Here is a 14,549-nt window from a genome sequence, read left to right as displayed (position 1 = left end):
TGCAATGTCATCATGCCCATAAAGTATATGAACTAAGCCCACTATCTGAGAAAGTCATTATTAGAAGTCCAGACTAATAGCTGTCAAGGAGTTAACTGTGTTGTGTTGTGGCTGGGGGCGGCACAGCAAAGAAGGCAATAGGAAAAGGATGCAGCTAGCTTGTGCGCATTTAAGAGGAAGTACTGGCATAAGAAGCCTGCATAGAAAGGGAAGGTATTCAGATTTGTACCTGGCCACACTAGAAAGTTGGGCAAAGGAGAAATCACTGAGGACTGCAGACATGGTAAGTACTGTTTCTTCCTCCATTTGTGGCAGAATCTAAAGGGCTGGCATGGAAGAATAAGCAAACCTTGGCTTTGCTGTAAACTTATTCTGCAGTTTATCAGCACCTTTGGCATAGCAATGGGATACAGAAGCACAGAGGGAATGATTTCTTCACATGTAATCATCGCCTTAGGAAGTGGAGAAAGGGAGCCCTCACCAACATTACAGCACTGACTGGAGATACCCTCATACTAAGTGGCTGAATGTGGCAGAGTGGAGTAGTTAATATAAGAATAGTTTAGAAAAGTTTAGAAACCTGGGCAGCGGGGGAGGAGAAAATTCATAATGTCTCAATATCCAAACATGGAAAATGTTTGGGAAAATGAAAAGAACATATTTCTTTCAGAATGGGAAATGGAAGGATATTATTCCCAAGAACAGTTACTTTTGCCCTCCAGCCCCTTCTAGTTAGAATTTGTGGGACTTTATGGCAGGAGGCTTAGTTTAGTTTTAGTTCATGTTTTACAATGCAAGGGACACTTTCACAAGTGATCCCTGGATTCCTAGAGGGCCACAATAGGTGAATCACATAACTAGTTACTCAAATAATTGTGTCCTCTAGAATTTTATTTGTAATCCAGCAGAAGTCACCACTAAATCAAACTGAAAGCAATTACTATAGTTATAACTAAACATGAATGTCATTGATTGCAGAAGATACAACAGACTTTTGCAGGACTGTTTCCCTGGTCTGTACCGGGGGTACAGATGGGAAACGGATGGGAAACAGAGTTGTGGGTGTATGATGCAGTCATGTTTAAATGCGTGACCACAAAAAATGATCCCACCAAACTGTAAAATGCTATATGACAATCTACTGTGGTTAGAAAAGACATATTAAAATATCATTAATAACTTTTAAAATTGTGTTGGTGCAATATAGGCAATGGGTAATTTTTATTTTATTTTAGTATGTGACTCCAGTCTGCACCTAGAAATGTGTCGTAATTGGTATGAATAAATAACATACATATTTATGTCATGTACGTACTGAAAAGTACTTGCACAAGACCATTGAAATGTTATCTTGCACAAGCCCAGTTGAAGTGAATAGCAGCAATGCAAGAACGCTGACTACTGGAATGTGCCCCTTGTGTGTGGTAGACAAGCTGTATAGACCATGTTAATTTACAAAGTAAACAATGACTAGGCTTACAGAAAATTTTAGAAAATTCTTCTAAAAATTTGTCCAATCCCCTTTTAAAGGCATCTAAACTAAGCTGTATAGACCATGTTAATTTACAAAGTAAACAATGACTAGGCTTACAGAAAATTTTAGAAAATTCTTCTAAAAATCTGTCCAATCCCCTTTTAAAGGCATCTAAACCAGATCCCATGTCCTGTGGCAAGGCAATCCACAGACTATTTACATGCTTGTAAAAAACATTTTTGAGTCTGTTCTAACTCTCCTGACACTCAATTTTAGTGGATGTCCCCTGGTTCTTGTGTCATGTAAGAGGGAAAAGAACATCTCTTGATCCACTCTATCCATTCCCTGCATAATTTTGTATGTCTCAATCCTATTCCCCCCTCAGGCACCTTTTCTCTAGAGCCCCAAATGCTGTAGCATTTCCTCATACAGGACATGCCCCAGCCCAGTAATCATTTTGGTCACTCTCTTCAGCTTCTTTTCCATTTCCACTATATCCCTTTTGAGATGCGGCAACCAGAACTTTACACAATACTCCAGGTGTGATCTTATCATTGATTTGTACAATGGCATAATAATATTGGCTGCTTTATTCTCAATCCCTTTTTTAATTATCTCCAGCATGGAATTAGCCTTATTCACAGCCACTGACATTGGGTTGATATTTTCATCAAGCTGTCCACCAGCACCCCAAGTTCGTGATCTGTCACAGACAGCTCAGAACCCATCAGCCTATATCTAAAGTTTTGATTTTTTGCCCCAATGTGCATAACTTAACACTTACTTACACTGAAATACATCTGCCATTTTGCTGCCCTTTCTCCCAGTTTGGACAGATCCTTCTGGAGTTTTTCAGAATCCCTTCTGCTCTTCACCACCCAAAAAAGTTTAGTGTCATCTGCATACTTAGCCATGTCACTGCTTATCCTTGTCTCCAGGTCATTTATGAAGAAGTAGAAAAAACCAGTTCCTGAACAGATCCTTGGGGCACACCACTCTCCATTGTGAAAATTGCCCATTGACACCTACTCTCTGGTCCTCAACCAGTTCCTAATCCATGAGAGGACCTGTCCTCTAATTCCCTGGCTGTGGAGTTTTCTCAGCAGCCTTTCATGAGGGACCATGTCAAACACCTTCTGAAAATCCAGATGTATAATAGCTATGGGTTCGCCTGCATCCACACGTTTGTTGACCTTTTCAAAGAATTCTAAAAGTTTGTAAGGCAAGATTTACCCTTACAGAAGCCATGCTGATTCTCTGCCCATTGGCTTGATGAAAGAACTGCAGAGGCATCCATGTGATGGCTGCCACATGGAAAGAAGCATTCTGGTAAACCTCAAGTTGGCTCCCTTCTCCAGCCTGCCTCTCCTGCACCCGTGTTTGCCAGATCTCAAGGTTCATCCTACATGTCTGGGCTTTGATCTCAGAGTCCCAAGGAGAAGCAGTTAATCTCAGGATGAGATGGAATCAAGGAGGGCACTATTTTCGGATTGGCTTGATATTGCTGTTGCTTGGTTTTGATGTTTGTTCTGACCTCATATTCATCAGGCACCTGAACAATGAGGAACAGCCATACTGTTCTCCAGATCAGAAGGAACCATCACCTGCCACAACCAGGCATCACAGGCTCCACTTCCTGATCCACTCATTGTTTGAGCTTACCTGCACTTCTGCCCTTACAGAGCAATTCTATGCATGCCTACTCAGGAATACGCCCCACTATGTTCAGTATCAACTGATGAAGTGGTGGCACTGATTGGACAGATCAAGAATGGCAAAGCAACCGGTCCAGATAAAATTCCTTCTGATAAGATTAAGGGTGCAATCCTAACCCCTGACATAAGCACTGACATAAGGGCAATGAAGCTCCAAGGTAAGGGAACAAACATTCCCTTACTTTGAGGAGGCCTCTGTGAGTGACACCCAACTGCAGGATGCAGCACATGTCCCATTGGCACCGCTATGCCAGTGCTGGAAAATACTGACAGAAGGGGTTAGGATTGCACCCTTAGGCTGCTCCCCTATGGTGGGCTTCCATTCTTGCTGACCTATTTACTTGGGTAGACAAAACCAGGATTTTGCCCAGATCTTGGCTACAATCAACGATAGTACTTATCCTCAAAAAAGGAGATAGGGATCTGCCCTCAGATTATAGGCATATTAGTCTTCTTTCAGTCCCTGGTAAACTGTTTGCAAGCCATATTTTAAACCAGGGGTCTCCAAACTTTTTGGCCAGAGGGCCGCATCAAATATCTGGCACGGTGTTGAGGGCCAGGAAAAAAATTTAAATATAAAATTTATTTAAATAAATTAGAGATGGAACTTAGATGAGTGAATAAATGAATGAATGGGCTCATTCATTCAACCTCTCTGGCCCTTGAACACCCTCCAGATGCAACCAGAGCATAGTTCCAGTCATGTTTGGCCAAGTGGGCCAGAGGCTTTCAGGGGACAAGAGGCTGGCCACAGGCCAGATAGAGGTTTGCTGTGGGCCGTATCTGGCCCCTGGGTCGGGGTTTGGAGACCCCTGCTTTAAACAAATTAACAGCATGGATAGAGAAGCACGACATTCTGGGAGCTGAGCAAGCAGGTTTTAGAGCCGGCAAATCTGCTTTGGACCATTGTTTCGTTTTAACGCATCTTACTGAGAAGCAGTTATCTAAGCCACATTCTAAATTATTCTCTGCTTTTTGAGAACTGAAGGAGGATTTTGATTCAGTTAACAGAAATTTGTTATGGTCCAAACTATCTAAATTAGGCATCAATCCCAGATTATTGTTTTGATCAAGAAGCTACATTCCAATACTTCATGTCGAGTCAGATTAAACCTACAAGGTAATCTCTCTGACTCTTACGTACCAGTAAAGGAGTGAATCAAGGTTGTGTCATTGCTCCTATTTTATTCAATCTTTTTATTAATGATTTATCCTCACACTTGGCCTCCATTGATTTGCACTGCCCCAAACTTAGTCACCAGTCTTCACCAGCCAAACTTAGTGACCAGTCATCACCTTTATTATTATATGCAGATGATATGTCCTGATCTCTCGGACACATGTCAGGCTGAAACGCCTGATAGCAGGATGTATTCAGTATCTTTCTACTAATGATCTTCAACTTAATTACACTAAATCCAAAATTCTTGTGTTTGAGAAATCTTGGAAGTATCGTACCTGGGTTTTCCATGGCAAGGCTATCCAACAAGATATTTAGGGCGCAATCCTAACCCCTTATATCAGCACTGACATAAGGGCAATGCAGCTCTGAGGTAAGGGAACAAACATTCCTTTACTTTGAGGAGTTCTCCATGAGTGACATCCAACTGCAGGATGCAGCACACGGCTCATTGGCACCGCTACGCCAGTGCTGGAAAGCACTGACATAAGAGATTAAGATTGCGCCCTCAGGTATTTGAGTTTGAATTTCCACTTTGCTTCAATGCAGGACAAGCTCCTCTTTTCCAAGCCTTACTTTCTGCTTTCTGGCAATCTACGGGTTTTCGTTGTTTCTTACTTAAAATCCACTCTATTGGCCACTCACTGGATACTTTGGGCAATGATACTTTGCATAGGAACAGTATGAGCATCTTGAGCAGATTGGGACATTGAAAGCCAGGAAATTAATGCAGCTGCTGCTAAGACCTGTTTCCCCCTTCAGTTGCAGTTACCATTGGTCCTTAGTTGTCATCCCAGATATCTGTATTCTGATCCACAGATCCGTTGAGCTTTTACACTTGCTCGATGTAATGTGTTTCCGTTTCATGAGCTAGACTCTAGATTTTGTAAGCACTCTCAGATTTCAACCAAATGTGCATGTAATCTGGGGGCTATTGAATCCCTAGCTCACATAGTACTGCATTGCCCTTGTTATATGGACATCAGAAACAAGTTCCTAAATTTACTTTCAGATGGCCCTTTTTGGGAACAGGATGATGAAACCCTACACCTGCTTCTAGCCTCCACTGTCAAGCTGGTCATAAACCAACTGGCTAAGTTTTTGCATGACATTCTAACTAAACATAGAACCATATTCCCCATCCACCCTAACAATTCTATTTTTTAGGCAGTAATCTGTGTATATTTTGCTTCAGTTGTATGTCTGTTTTCTGTTTGGCAACCAATGCCTAATAAAGGTTTTTGAAATTGACAATTGAAACTATTTAGTTGATTTTTAGATATTTATAAATGTAAGCTTTTAATTTTATTTACCTGTAAGCACAATCTAACTCAGGTTATCAGTCTTAAGTACTACTGATATGAATGAGTGAGTTAAGTAAATGCTCCAATCAATCTAATTGTCAGTGGGAGAGAATTTTGTTTTTGGTACTCATTTGGTCTCATTTGATTCTCACACAAACTGCCAATGTAAAGAACTTTTGAGTACTTTGCATTGCAATGTGAGAGAGTTCTGCTGAATTCATCAATAGGACTAAAGGTGCACCTTTGGTTAGACTGTATACAACAACAACAATACTTATTTTTTTACCCACAGAGTGTGTCCAGTGGAAGGTCATTGTATAGATGGACAGACGACCACATGCTGTTCTTTGTTATCATTTGCTGGGGTAAGTATGTGAAACTTACTAATAAATAAATAAAAACTATTGTGGTTTTACACATTGCAGTTTCCATGGAGAGGATGTGAAGCAACTCCTTCATGGGGGAAGTTGTGCAAGCAGAAGTGAGTTTAAGGCTGCTCTGATTCTAGTATTTACAACACTCTAGAGACAAACTAGGATGTACTGTATTGTTGGCAACCCTGTTAAAGTCAGGTTTGATTAGCACATCTTTGTGCTTGTTGTTGAGGACCTATTTCCTGACATGCTCAAAACTGTGGAATCTTGCTCATATCACCTCATCTTCTAAAAAACAAGTTTATTTCCCTGCACCTCCATGACAGTTGTGAAAAACTTTGCATACATGCCTACTGTGCATTCACTGTATACTATTTTTCCTAAACTCAGTTTCTTAAAACTCAGCCTTCCTTCTTTACTATCATCATCATCATCAATATTAATATTGATATTAATTAATTAATTAATATTAATTAATATTAATAATATTAATATTGATATTAATTAATTAATTGATATTAATTATTAATATTAATATTAATATCAATATTTATTTATTTACCATTTTCAACAACAAGCTGTTCACAACAGAGGCATAAGATGGGCAGAGCCTGAGAGGCACATGCTAAGGGCTTTATGCCGGGGGGGCACATGACTGCCCCCAAGCTCTGCCCTCTGCTTGGGTTCCCCTTGGAGGGTGGAGCACTGCTGCAACTTTGTGTGTGCCACATCCCTGACAGGAAAGCTGCAGCAGTGCTCCGCCTTTCAAGGAGAATCAGGAAGTGACTGCCTTGAGCACAAGGAGGGCGGAGTGCTGGAGAGCAGAGTGCTGCTGCAGCTTCATGTGCACCCCATCCCTGTCCCTCTGAAGGCTCAGATCCTTCAAAGGGAATGAGGTGGGTGTGTGAAACCGCAGCAGCAAGCATCCCACTCCCTAGGATAACTCAGAAGTCATGTCACGGCATCATGTGATGTAGTGACATCACTGCCCCAGGCATCGGGCAGCCAGGTCGTGACATCACTGCCCAATCACTGCCCATCACTGCCCATCACTGGGGTAGTACATTAAGGCTCTGGTTCACAAAGTGGTTTACATAGGAAAATAAAGGTATCCCCATCGTATCTGTGGGGGATCCATTCTTGGACACGCCACAGATAACCAAAAACCGTGGCTAAGCAAATATGCTGTTATGACCCTTTAAACTCGCTGAAGGTGACCGGAGCTGTGTTCCAGTCATCTCCAGGAGGCTTTCTGAAGCCTGCAGAGGTTGCACGCATCTCCCCGTGGCCTCTGTGGACTTCAGAATAGCTATAATGGCAACAAATCTGCTACCTCATGAAGTGATGTTTTTATGCCTTTTAAGGCATTTAAGGCTTCCCCAGGCCTCAGAATGCCTTAAAAGGCATAAAAATGCCAGTTCCAGTAGCATTTGGGGGGGGGGCATAACAGCCATTCTGAAGCCCACAGATGTACATGGCCTCTACTGGCTTCAGAAAGCTCCCTGGAAGTTACTGAAGCCTTTGGAGGGCTAGGTTGGGCCAACTCTGGCTCAATTTGTGTCCAGGTGACCTGCATTGAGCCAGATCCATGGATAGATAATACATGGAGTTCCCACCTGTAAATGATTCTCTGTCCCCAGAGTGTAAAAAGAGAGGCAGAAGAGACTGGAAAATACATCACGCTGGTGTGAAGAGAGACAGTTGCTCTCCCCCACCAAAAATAAGAGGACTCCTGCTAATGCTGAATATATAATGTTATATAACACTAGAGATGTGCCAGAGTCACTTAGCCCAAGTCTTGTGTTGAGTCTTGAGTCAGCAACCTCATCTCGATTCATCTAAGAGTCATAGTGCCTGTCACAACAACAGCTAAGCCCTTAGCCGCTTACCAAGTCATTTTGACTCGAGTCAGAATCATTTTGAAAAACAAGTGAAGTTGTAGAAGCAGCAAAAGAAGAAAAAACAAGCATGCACACACACACACATACATAGCAGTCACAGGCACGCACAAAAGTGTGTTTTGACTCAAGTCTATTAATCTTCTCTCATCTTTTCTAAGTCACTGCCTCAAGTCGTGAGTCAGCCCCGAGTCACGGGGGCGCATGACTCGAGTTTCCCATGAGTTGCGGAAACCCCACTTTTTGTGACTTGAGTCCGAGTCTCAGACTCAAGTTTCCATCCCTGTATAATGCTGGGTTCCCACTGTTGTGATAGGAATGCCTTTCTTTCAAAACATTTGCTTGATGGCAAATGCAATGTGTGCACACTAGCTTAAATTTTTTTTTTTTTTTGCTAGATTGGAATTAGGTTGCACAATTAATTCCACATGTTGGATTTTTGTGACTTTTGATATGTCATGTTGCATAATGATGAATGTGTTTATTTTCAGTAAGCCACAAATGTATGTAGACTGTATGCAGTCCTATGCCCAGCTATCTGGAATTAAGTTCTTTTAAACAAAATGGGACTTATTTCTGATCAAACATGAATAGAATTGGGCTGCATGATGCTTTCCATATAATTGGGAAGTGTGCTCAACTCTTTTGTAGGCAGTGTCAGGAGCTTTTCATGTGGCAGTGCTTTGCCTGTGGAAGGTCCCAGGTTTGATCTCCAGCATCTCTAGTTAAAGGATATCAGCTAAAGTAGACCACTAGTCTGACTCAAGAGCTGTTTGGTGTTGCAAGTGTAGCCATCTTGTCTATCCCTCTGGTTTTTTGTAAAAAAAAAATTGTCTGATAAGGGTCAGGGATTCAATGAATGAATGTTCATATTCCTTGCATTGGAAGTGAGAATGGTGCAGCACAACTTTGCATCTGAGGAGGGCAACATAGCTCGTAAACTAGTCAGATACAGTGTGAGGGCTTCCCCTCTTAGGCTGCAATCCTATACACAATCCTATATCTGGGAGTAAGTCCCATTAAACTAAATGAAACTTACTTCTGAGTGGGCAAGCATAGAACTATACTAACTTTTCTGTAAGCTCTTTTTTGGTGTGCACTCTCAGGCTATCCTTCTTTCCTCCTCCTCCTTCCCAGATTCTTCTTCACAGCTAAGCAGCAAGCATCTCTCCTCCTTCCCCAACTATGGAGTTCCTATAAATTCCATATTTCCCTTCTTTATAACCACATACCTTGAAGTAATCTTCAGAGACGTCTCCCACCCTGCTGTCCAATACAACTATGCTAATACTTCAATAGCTGGGAATCCTCCTCCAGCCTTGGGATGTCATACCTTTCTGGTGTTTGGGAAAACAACACCTTCCAACAAGTGGGAGGGAGCAGACAAACAGTTTGAAGTCTGTTTTGCAGTTTTATTTTGGGCAGAAGGATACAGAAACAGAGAAAGAGAGAGTTATGAACTTGCTGAAGATGAAGCGTCTTAATGCACAGACAAGTGCCTGTGTCTGTCCCTAAGATACTTAGGGCAAGTGTCTGAATCTGGAGGTGGCTGGTGGATTTGCTGCTAGATGCAGAAGTGTGTTGCAGTACGCTTGGCTTGTACATTTGTGAATCCAACAAGTATTATAAAGACTTATCATTACTTGTATAATAAAGATGTTGTTCAGATGCCTTTTCTTATGCTACCCGGTGTCTTGCGGCTCGTGCAGGGCTCTTTCCTCAGGGGGGTACCTGGACTTATCACTACGGGACTACTTCAGCGCTGTCATGGCCAGATGCAAGACGCTTTTGCCAGCAGTACTATACTGACCTGGTGGCAATCCAAAACCAAGATGAAATTTACCACCTAAATAGAAGTTTGCCCTTCTATCATTCCTACTATTGGATCGGGATCCGGAAGATTAACAACACCTGGACTTGGGTGGGAACCAACAAACGCCTGACAAAGGAGGCAGAGAACTGGGCAAAAGGGGAGCCCAACAACAAGCGTACTGGAGAGGACTGCGTGGAGATTTACATTCAGAGAAAAGTTGACTCTGGGAAGTGGAATGATGAACGCTGTAATAAGCGAAAGCGGGCGCTGTGCTACAAAGGTAACGAAATGTTACTTGTTGTGTCTTTTTTGGTCAGCTCTAATACTCAATTCTGCTTACCAGTGCTGCTATAATGGCTGGGAGCCCTTGCCTCTTGCTTTACTGACAATCCTTCTGTGCCTTTAACACCCTGAAACCCAGAAGTCAAGTAGATGTAGTTGATAGTGGTAATGAAATTATTTCTTCTCCTCAAAACACAGGAATAAGTTCAACATAAAAGCAGGGCACATATTCCATAAAAGAAAGTCACAAAACAAGAGAAGGGGGTGGAGACAAAATAGGACATGATCGTAAAAGGTAACTTATCTCTAAAGCAGTGTTTCTCAAACTGGGTTGGGACCCACTAGGTGGGTCATGAGCCAATTTCAGGTGGGTCCCCATTCATTTCAATATTTTATTTTTAATAAATTGGACTTGATGCTATCATGGTATGTGATTGCATTTGGGGAAATGTCACAGGTCTGTACTTTTAACAGGCTACTCTGTATATGCTTTTAAAAATGATAGCCCAGAGGGCTTACTCCTGGATAAGCATGAGTAGGATTGCAGCCTAGGACTGTTAAAAAATTTCCTGCTTGATGATGTTATTTCCGGTCATCACATCACTTCCAGTGGCTCCTAACAAATTCTCATTCTAAATAGTGGGTCTCTGTACTAAACGTTTGAGAACCACTGCTTTATAGGACTGAAAAAGCTATAGGACTTTATAGGACTTTATAGGACTGATTAAAATGCTAATAAAGAAATAGTCCTAACTCTACAGCTGTATGCAGCACCTTAGAATGGGCACCGGCTACTGTTCTGTTAGGATGGCTAGATACGAAGGAGGACTAGATGTCCTTTTCCTACATAGAAAAGGACATCCTACATAGAAAACATCCTACATAGATGTTCTTTTCCTACATAGAAAAGAAATGTGCAGCCCAATCCCAACTAGCACCAGTGCAGTTTTTCCCCTTACACTGAATAAAGCCCCAGCCAACCCTATTGGGCTACTCAGATCTCTACCAGCTATGGAATTCTGAGTGATCCTGCGTAGGGCTGCCTAGCCTGGAAAGGGGTACGGAGGAGAAGGCCTCTGCCCATCCTGCCCTTTCCAAACTAGATCCACCTCCTGTTTCTCCCTCCCCTTGCACCCAAATGCCCCTCACACCTCCCCATCAGGTCCCGATGCCAATTGGCACCTTACCTGCTTGCACAGGTGACTGAGGGCTCCGAATGTGGTGCTGGTGGCATGGCGCAGGCCACTCTGCCAGCTCTGCTTACTCATGTGGTGTTGCAACTTGACTTATGGCACATTTGTGACACCTTCAGCCAGTGCAGCAGCCACAGTTAGACCTGTGCTCTCAGAAAGAGGCAGTTTTTCTTACCTCTGCATAAGAGAACATAACATAAGAACATAAGAACAGCCCCACTGGATCAGGCCATAGGCCCATCTAGTCCAGCTTCCTGTATCTCACAGTGGCCCACCAAATGCCCCAGGGAGCACACCAGATAACAAGAGACCTGCATCCTGGTGCCCTCCCTTGCATCTGGCATTCTGACATAACCCATTTCTAAAATCAGGAGGTTGCGCATACACATCATGGCTTGTACCCCGTAATGGATTTTTCCTCCAGAAACTTGTCCAATTCCCTTTTAAAGGCATCTAGGCTAGACACCAGCACCACATCCTGTGGCAAGGAGTTCCACAGACCGACCACACGCTGAGTAAAGAAATATTTTCTTTTGTCTGTCCTAACCCGCCCAACACTCAATTTTAGTGGATGTCCCCTGGTTCTGGTATTATGTGAGAGTGTAAAGAGCATCTCCCTATCCACTCTGTCCATTCCCTGCATAATTTTGTATGTCTCAATCATGTCCCCCCTCAAGCGTCTCTTTTCTAGGCTGAAGAGGCCCAAACGCCGTAGCCTTTCCTCATAAGGAAGGTGCCCCAGCCCCGTAATCATCTTAGTCGCTCTCTTTTGCACCTTTTCCATTTCCACTATGTCTTTTTTGAGATATGGTGACCAGAACTGGACACAATACTCCAGGGGTGGCCTTACCATAGATTTGTACAACGGCATTATAATACTAGCCGTTTTGTTCTCAATACCCTTCCTAATGATCCCAAGCATAGAATTGGCCTTCTTCACTGCCGCCGCACATTGGGTCGACACTTTCATCGACCTGTCCACCACCACCCCAAGATCTCTCTCCTGATCTGTCACAGACAGCTCAGAACCCATCAGCCTAGATCTAAAGTTTTGATTTTTTGCCCCAATGTGCATGACTTTACACTTACTGACATTGAAGCGCATCTGCCATTTTGCTGCCCATTCTGCCCAGTCTGGAGAGATTCTTCTGGAGCTCCTCACAATCACTTCTGGTCTTCACCACTTGGAAAAGTTTGGTGTCGTCTGCAAACTTAGCCACTTCACTGCTCAACCCTGTCTCCAGGTCATTTATGAAGAGGTTGAAAAGCACCGGTCCCAGGACAGATCCTTGGGGCACACCACTTTTCACCTCTCTCCATTGTGAAAATTGCCCATTGACACCCACTCTCTGCTTCCTGGCCTCCAACCAGTTCTCAATCCACGAGAGGACCTGTCCTCTAATTCCCTGACTGTGGAGTTTTTTCAGTAGCCTTTGGTGAGGGACCGTGTCAAACGCCTTCTGAAAGTCCAGATATATAATGTCCACGGGTTCTCCCGCATCCACATGCCTGTTGACCTTTTCAAAGAATTCTATAAGGTTTGTGAGGCAAGACTTACCCTTACAGAAGCCATGCTGACTCTCCCTCAGCAAGGCCTGTTCGTCTATGTGTTTTGAGATCCTATCTTTGATGAGGCATTCCACCATCTTACCTGGTATGGATGTTAGGCTGACCGGCCTATAGTTTCCCGGGTCCCCCCTCTTTCCCTTTTTAAAAATAGGCGTGACATTTGCTATCCTCCAATCTTCTGGCACCATGGCCGTTTTGAGGAACAAGTTGCATACCTTAGACAAGAGATCTGCAACTTCATTCTTCAATTCCTTAATAACCCTTGAGGGTTATAAGAGGTTTCTACCTGCCCAAATTCCCAAAGCACAGAAGACCTGTCCTTCTTAGCATCTGGCTACCTTCCCTTTAATTTGACTTGTATTAAGTTGATATGGCAACATTAGGGATTTTCCTAGAGAAAATGATCACAAGTTGGATTGAATGAACAGAGCAAAGAAAATTGGCTGTGGGATTCTCACTGTATTGAGGATGGGGGGCAGTGGCGTCACTAGGGTTTGCATCACCCAGTGCAAGACCTGATTGCATCACCCCTATGATGGACCTCCTCCCATACCAAACCATACAGAATAAATTGCAATATTATACACACAACCTAAATGCTGTGGCATCACTAGGGTTAGTGTAACCCCCATTAACTTTATTTAAATGTATAACAGTACAGGTCACCCAACAAATCAATTACCAACAAAAAACCAGTTGCCAACTTGATGGCACTCACACAACTGAATAAGAGTTCTAGTATTGCTCTGATAAAGGGAAATGAGAGCTAACCCATACTTACATCTTAATGGTTCCCTGCTGTGTCATAACAACACCTCACTGACTCTCAGAACAATCAGTCTCATTGGTCCGTTTTGAGTTAAAGAAAACCATTTTTTGTTACACAACGCAGTTGTGTTTTCCTTTTCTGATTATTTGGCCATAATGTTTGGTAAAATACATATATTTCAATGCCATTTGTTTCATTGTATTCTGCATTAAATTACACATTGAATGATATCATGTAATGATAAATTACATGATGGTATTATTCAAAAAAGTATTTTTCGATTGTCACAATTTTGACCAGTAGTGGTGTCAACCCCCTATCTGCATCACCTGGTGTGGTTCACACCTCCTAGTGACCCCACTAGATGAGGATACATCTAAATTGCAAACTGAAATGGGCTTTTAATCGGTTTTACTGCCCTGGCACCTTCAAAGAAATCCTGGTAATTGTACTGTTTGTAAAGTACTGAGGGGGCTTTAAAGGTGTGATGTATAGAGAGAAATGGCAGGGCTCTCATCCAGTTGTATCTTCCACACAGCTTCTTGTCAGCCTTTCTCCTGCAGCCAGCATGGCGAGTGTGTGGAAACCATCGGGAACTACACCTGCCAGTGTTATCCCGGCTTCTTTGGACCCGAATGTGAAAATGGTGAGTCTTATCATAGGATGATAGCTAGAATCACTGCTGTCAGATGTAGTGCTGACAGAACATCTAGTAAGACTTGGCATTTCAAAATGCTTCCGATACTCTGAAAAATCGATTAGTACAGTCAGGTTGCATCATATTCACATTTAACTTGTGTGAACTCAAGTATATGAGCCTGGCAGAGAGAGAGCGAGAGCGAGAGCAAGAGAGCAACAGTTTAAGTAGTACAGGTGGGTCTGCTAACCATTCCACTTGTGTATATGCCCCTGGGAGCATGAACATGAAATGGGAGAATGAATCTACTGTATCCTCAGTTCCTCCTCATAGTGTGATTT

General features: G+C 42.8%; 1 protein-coding gene across 2 annotated transcripts in view; it reads left to right on the top strand.

Moving 5' to 3' along the window:
• The first annotated feature begins 214 nt into the window (after positions 1 to 214).
• SELP (selectin P) overlaps positions 215 to 14,549 on the top strand; it is a 38,303-nt gene continuing 23,968 nt past the window's right edge. For both annotated transcript variants that reach the window (XR_010794316.1, XM_066624148.1), the window contains exons 1-4: positions 215 to 283; positions 5,966 to 6,038; positions 9,655 to 10,038; positions 14,110 to 14,217. Coding sequence is in view for 1 of the 2 variants with exons in the window: in XM_066624148.1 (XP_066480245.1) it covers positions 281 to 283; positions 5,966 to 6,038; positions 9,655 to 10,038; positions 14,110 to 14,217 (568 nt within the window). In the remaining variant the exon portion in view is untranslated. The remainder of the gene's footprint in view (positions 284 to 5,965; positions 6,039 to 9,654; positions 10,039 to 14,109; positions 14,218 to 14,549) is intronic.

This window comes from Tiliqua scincoides, chromosome 4 (genome assembly GCF_035046505.1).
Source record: "Tiliqua scincoides isolate rTilSci1 chromosome 4, rTilSci1.hap2, whole genome shotgun sequence".
Taxonomy (NCBI): Eukaryota; Metazoa; Chordata; class Lepidosauria; order Squamata; family Scincidae; genus Tiliqua; species Tiliqua scincoides.
This window is presented reverse-complemented; position numbering and strand designations above follow the sequence as displayed.